The sequence below is a fragment of the Callorhinus ursinus genome, unplaced genomic scaffold (assembly GCF_003265705.2).
Source record: "Callorhinus ursinus isolate GAN/ISIS: 27379988/994484 unplaced genomic scaffold, GSC_fseal_2.0 scaffold4, whole genome shotgun sequence".
NCBI lineage: Eukaryota > Metazoa > Chordata > Mammalia > Carnivora > Otariidae > Callorhinus > Callorhinus ursinus.
Window position 1 is genome coordinate 158883580 of NW_027397066.1, and position 6000 is coordinate 158889579.

The window sequence follows — 6000 nt, forward strand, 5'->3', positions numbered from 1 at the left end:
AGCCACCTGGCCTAGGGGTGTCACGAGCCAGCCTTACGGCCCCAAGCTCCTCTCACTAGTGAGCTGGGGAAATCCCCTCTCTGCACCACAAGATGACGTGCCTCAGCTTGTTCCAGAAGCCTCTCCAAGGTGGTGAGTCCAGGATGGTTGCCGCAGCGCCAAGGGAGCTAACGGGCCACACCAGCTTCAGTCACCGCTTCACTGGGGCGGCCTTGGAGGCCTGCAGAGAGACTGCTCCTTGCAAAATGGGATGGGAGGGGCAGAGAAGTGTCCTTGGGTTCTGGACCAGGTGGCCATAACCCACTCCCCAGCAGCACAGACACCTGAATTGAGCAGCTCCTGGGTGAGCCACACACCCACAGGGGTCAGAGAGGAGAGACAGGCTGAGACTTGGCACACAGTGGGGTTTAAGGCTGGCTTGTGGCCTCTAGAGGCCTGAGGGGCACCATGGGTGATTGAGACCATGGGCGTCATGGGGAAATGTTTGAAAGCACAGGCCAAGAGCAGGAAGGCAGCACAACTCCCAGCAGTGTCAGCAGGAGGAGGCATTGATGTGGAGGGACAGAGGCTGGGAGAAAAATCCTGTCGGGCCTGGTGGCAGCAAGGAAAAAGTACGCAGTGGGGGCAAAGATGGAAGGAAGGGGGCCCCCCGCCTGTAGACCAGCCCCAAACACACACACAGACACACACAAACACACCCAGCCCACTGCAAAACAGCCCCTACCCCCTGCCATGACCTCCCATGGTGGTTCACCTGGCCAGGCCCTAGAACCGCCGGCCCAGGCCCTGAGTCACTGTGTGGGCTTGTGTGAGGCAGCCCTCTTCTGCCTCCGAAGGGCCCCACCCACCTGGCAGAGCGGGTAGGACTGGGGGCCTGGCAGCGGACCAGATGGGGCCATCCTGGGCAACTCTCAGACAGGCACCCTGGCTAGGAACTGCCTGCAACCTCCACAGGCCGCAGGAAGCACGCCCCAGTCAAGCCAAGCATCAACCGTCCAAAGCAGTATTGAACAGATCATCAGGAAACTACAGATCATCCCCAAATTTCACCCAGAACTCCAGCCTGCCACCACCAGCAAATACTGGAATTGATCACTGGAAGCTCAAATCAACAGCTTGGAGCCTCCTCTCTCGCTCCCTTCCCCACCTCCACCCCCATCCCCACCCCCCCCACCCCCGGGCCCCAGGAGGGAGGGAGGCATCCTGGGTGATCCATTTACTGGGTAATTAGTAATTCCACTCTCCAATCCTCCTGAGTCCTCCAGAGGAGCCGGGTAACCCCTGCCCACCTTGGAACCCACCCCCCCACCCCGAGCATCCCACCCTCTCACTCCTGCCAAAGTCAAAGTGGTCCCCTCTGCCCCAAGCCTCTCAAGCCAGCAGGATCAGCCACTCAGCAAATATTCTCCAGGAGTAATTGGATGTGATGGAACGAGGGCTTTTCAGCTCCTGAGTGGAAGTCTCTGAATGTCATTTAATGGCACAAAACATAAGAGGCCCAGGCCTCCCGCCTACCAGCGCCAGGACGTCATTAATCTCGGTGGAAGGGCGTCAGTGCCTCTGTCACTGCAGCCGGCCCGGCAAAGCACCAGACAAATTACAGACCTGAGCCGGGCGCTCGATGGGGTGGTTAGTAGGCTGCCGTTCAACTTTTGTTTTTTCTTCAGGGTCACTGTCCCCTGCAAGAAGCAGCGGTGCCCCTAGGGAAAGGGGTGGGCGATGGGGAGACAGGGAAGGGGTGGCCGCCTTGGTTAGACACAACTCACCCACCTTGGGGGACAGGGCGGCTCCTCACCAGTAGAGGCTCAAGCAGCTCAACTCATAAAACAGCTCAGAGGAGGCTGCACCCAAGTCTCAGGACCCCCCTGCCGCTTGTTCTCCAGCCTGCCTGAATGGAGGCCTCCCTCCCAGTGGGGGCTGGGAAGCCCCCACTTCCTGGGCTGAGAGGGAAACACTTGAGGGCCTGCTGAGGACCCAATGGCAAGTCAGTTGGGAATGTCCCTTGGCTAGAGCGAGGACACCCAGGGAACACTGAGTCTCGTGCCGTTGGGAAGTCTTAAGAGTGGGCCTGCCAAAGAGGACAGGCGCGATGCTAGGGATAGGACCCCATCTGCCAGGAGCTGCAAAGTTGTGCTCCTGGCCAAGGTCACTCTGTGAAGACCTAGCTTGTTACTAGTCCAGTGTTCATTACCTTGTATTATCAACCCGTTGAGGGTGGGAGTAGGGCCTCAGTGCAAGCAAACCCCCCATGCCCAGCAGACAGGAGGTGGGCTGTCAGCTTGCCCTCGGCCCAGAGCTTGCCCATTCCAGCAGAGGAGCTGTCCACCCCATCCTCACGAGGCCTCCAAGGGGGAAGGACTGGACCAGGAGAATATTTCTCAGTCCTGGGATGCCTGTTCAACCCTGATAGGCCCACCAGGCCTGTCCAGGCCCATGTGATGAACCACTCCCAAACAGTGCTAAGCCAACCCCACAGACTGGGGAAGCCGGGGGCAGAGAGTGACTGGCAAGACCTGCCCCGGGGCGATTCCCGAACATTCTAGCCATTGCAGCCCCTGGGACTCAAGCTCGGCGGATGAGTTGCTGAAATCTTGGAGCCCCTCTCCCAATTGTTGAAGTCACTGTCTAGGAGAGATCAGGCACACACAAACCCCTGATGGCTTTAGGTAAGCTTACCCAGCTCTCCCCTTGGCCCATTTCTGGAACATCTCTCACATCTAATATCCTTCATCGCCAACATCTTCCCTGTTGGCACCAACCAATAGGTGAGAGACTGGCCTGTAGGCGCAGCGGCGGCATAAGGCTTCGCGGGATGGGAACGGTGCCCCCTAGGGTTGTGCAGGGAACAAGCGGCACGTCAGATACGGTGGCCTGCCCTGAGGACACCAGGCCTCCGTGTTCCAGCCACTGCGTGGCTCAGGAAACAGGCTCAGACCCCCTCCTCCTCTCTCCCTCCAGAGGCATTTACAGGGCACTCACTACCCCTGCCCTGGGCCTAGGAAGAGCCCATCCTGGGTGGGCCCAAGGGTGCAAGGGGAGGGGCCCGAGCACAGCCAGCAGCACCGCCGTCTCTGCAGCTCCGGGACAGGACAGAGAGTGCCACACAGGAAGGGACTTTCCTCCACATGGTGACCACGAAGCCACAGACTCCCAGCTCCCCATCTCTCCCCACACACACACCCCTGAGGGTCTGACTCACCCCTCTTCCTTCTAGAACTTGCACAGGGTCAGTTCCTCTTGCCCTTTGTGGCAGGAAACGGGGGTGTAAGGAGTCACGGCCAAGCCAGGGGAGGAGACGGCGGGAGGCTAGCAGCCAGCACGCTGTACCCGCTCTCCTGAGGGACACAGGGGCTGGTTTGCAGAGCTGCCCGAGAACCACAGCATCGTCGGAAATGTGACCAGGAAGGAGGTGGGAGGCTCCAAGGGCACTCCGAGCTCCATCAAGAGAAGTGCTCTGAGCTTGGGGAGGGCAAAGTCTGCAAGATCTCCCTCAGGGCACAGGGGATTTCTTTCCACCAACTTGCCCTGATCTCGTGATGAGAGTTTCAATTCCCTCCTGGCCACCAAGGTTTCTTCCTGCCCTACTCGGTGGGGAAGGCCCCTTTGTCCCCAGGCCTGTCACACACCAGTTCACCCATGAGCCCTTTTCATGGCTTGCACACGTGCGTGTGCACACACACACGTACAAGCATACAAACATACACACACTTTCCCAGGATCATGATACCATAGTTCTTTTCCAGCCAGCCAGGCTTTCCAGGTGTGAAGGCCACGCCAGACCAGTGCCTCCCTGCCTCCCCTCCCAGTGGAAGACCCCGCCACACTCAGTCACCCACCTGTCACCCAGCAGCAGTCTCCCCCAAAGAGAGGCTCTCCCAGGGCCCAGCGCCTCTCTCCCTAATCTGAGCGTGCAGTCACCAGATCGGACCTGCGGGAACCTAAAGAGGCCCTTTCCTCCATCCCTGCCCCGAAGAAGCATCCTCACCGGAACCTCATCTTGTGCCCCATCCTCCCATCTGTGCACGAGGGATAAAAATAGTCTCCCCTGGTGAGGATTAACTGTATGAATATGCATGGAGTTCCCGGCACATATGAAGCACTATATGGATGTGTTATTACTATTATTATTATTTGCATTATCATTATTATTGTCTTGTTTCTTTGGATTAAAACATTCTTGTTTTCCTTGAAAACATCTTTGAAGTGCAAACAGCCCATGGCGGGGAAGGATGATAAGTGGAGTAAGAGCACCTCGGGGGACTTCTGTCTTCCTTGTTGAAAAGGGTAGCGGGTGCAGACAGAGGACCACAGGCCGAGAAAGGGCAGCTCTAAGAGGAAGGCGAGGCTGCCAGCTGTCGTCCTGCTCTCTCTGTGCCTTAGAGATTACTCTTCTCTGCTGGGCCGGGGCCTATCAGTTACTACCTAGCTTTGCTCCGGGCAAGGTCTTACCTGAGCACTCCGTCCACCCGGGGAAGGTGGGTAGATTTGGCCAAAAAGAAAAAGAAAAAAAAATACAGATGCCCAGTTAAATTTGAATTTCAGACAAACAAAGAATGACTTTTTAAGTATGCTTCATGCAATACGTGGGACAGACTTACAAATTATTTGTTGTTTATCTCAAATTCAAGTTAAGCTGGGCATCCCGGATTGTAGCTGGCAATCATGCACAGAGGGTGCCGGAGGCCCAGGGTTTGGGAAACATGAGCGTGGGAATACACTTGTGACCACTTCCCTCAGCTTCTCCCCCGTGCCCAGGGCTGCGCCCTCCTTGCCCTGCTGCCAGGCCTGTCCACACTTGCCCCAGAAGAGGCACCTCCCCCCACACCCCTGTGCTTTCTTCCCTGGAGGAGCACCTGGGCACCAGCCGGGGACTTCTCACCCATACTCTGCTCCCGCAGGATCCAGGTACTTAGGAGCAGGGAGAAGCCTAGCCATATGCCCTGCCCCTCAGCCTCTGCCACAGCTGGGGTTCTGGGGAGGAGACTGGAAGAAGGACATGGACACTTGGGCCAGTCTCAGCCCCAGCAGCTGGGGTGACCAGGTGTGAAGGAAAGAAGCATAAAGGCCTCAGTCATGGGGTCAGGAGAGCCTGTGGAAAAAGAGGGGTGGATGGAGGAAGCGGACAGCCCACCCGACAGGGCACTTCCTTTCTGCCCGTGAGTGAGGAGACAGAGTTATGCCAAATGAAGGGCCCTGGGGAAGGAGACCAAAGGCAGTCCTTGACCCAGTCCAGACTCAGTCCCCGTTGTTCCCTGGAGAGCAACCTCTTTCCAGACACTCTGCTAACATCCAGCGAGGACCCAGAAGGTGCCCCCGGGCACTCTGACATGCTCAGCCCAGTGACCAAGGTCCTTGCTTGCTGTCTCCACTTCCCCAGAGCTGGCCTCCCTGTCAGGCCCCGCCAGCTCCCAGTCCATGGTTGTCCCTCACTGCCTTCCTCTGGTCTGTTTGTCCTTCCAGGCTCTTGGAAAATGGACAAATTCCTGAACCGCTTCCACCTGAGCGAACCTGAAGCAAGCACCCAATTCATGACCCAAAATTACCAGGACTCGCCCAATTACCAGACCCCCGGAGCCGGAAACAGTGAGCCGAAGGATAAACCCAAGTAGAGATAACTGCCTGCCAGACATCAGGCTTCACGCTGAGGGTGTGTGTATCCACGGTGCCCACCAGCGACGGTCTGGGTATGGCACCCCTGCTGGGTATGGCACCCCCTCTGGGTATGGAACCCCTTCTCTTCCAAATTAAAAAAAAAATCATCCAGGGCTTACTGGTTAGATGTGTTCTTTCCTAACCTGTCGTCTTTCAAAAACTAAGAAGAAATCAATCACCGTCCGGCACTGGGAGCCGGGGCTTTCCTATAAACGCAAGTGTGTGTATGTGGTGGGGGGGAGAGGGGGTTGCTGGGAGAGATGGATAGGCAGGAGGTGAGGGTCCCTAGGCCTCAGCTGTCACTGAGGCACTGTGGCCTTGAGTAAATCACATGTCCTCTCTAAAGTT

At 57.3% G+C, this 6000-nt stretch overlaps 1 protein-coding gene across 3 annotated transcripts in view; it reads left to right on the forward strand.

The window, feature by feature from the left end:
• Positions 1-5765, forward strand: part of PEBP4 (phosphatidylethanolamine binding protein 4) — a 246852-nt gene extending 241087 nt beyond the window's left edge. For all 3 annotated transcript variants that reach the window (XM_073892605.1, XM_073892606.1, XM_025873837.2), the window contains exon 7: positions 5461-5765. In XM_073892605.1, coding sequence (XP_073748706.1) covers positions 5461-5609 — 149 coding nt within the window. In that variant the 3' untranslated portion in view covers positions 5610-5765. The remainder of the gene's footprint in view (positions 1-5460) is intronic.
• The last annotated feature ends 235 nt before the right edge of the window (positions 5766-6000 follow it).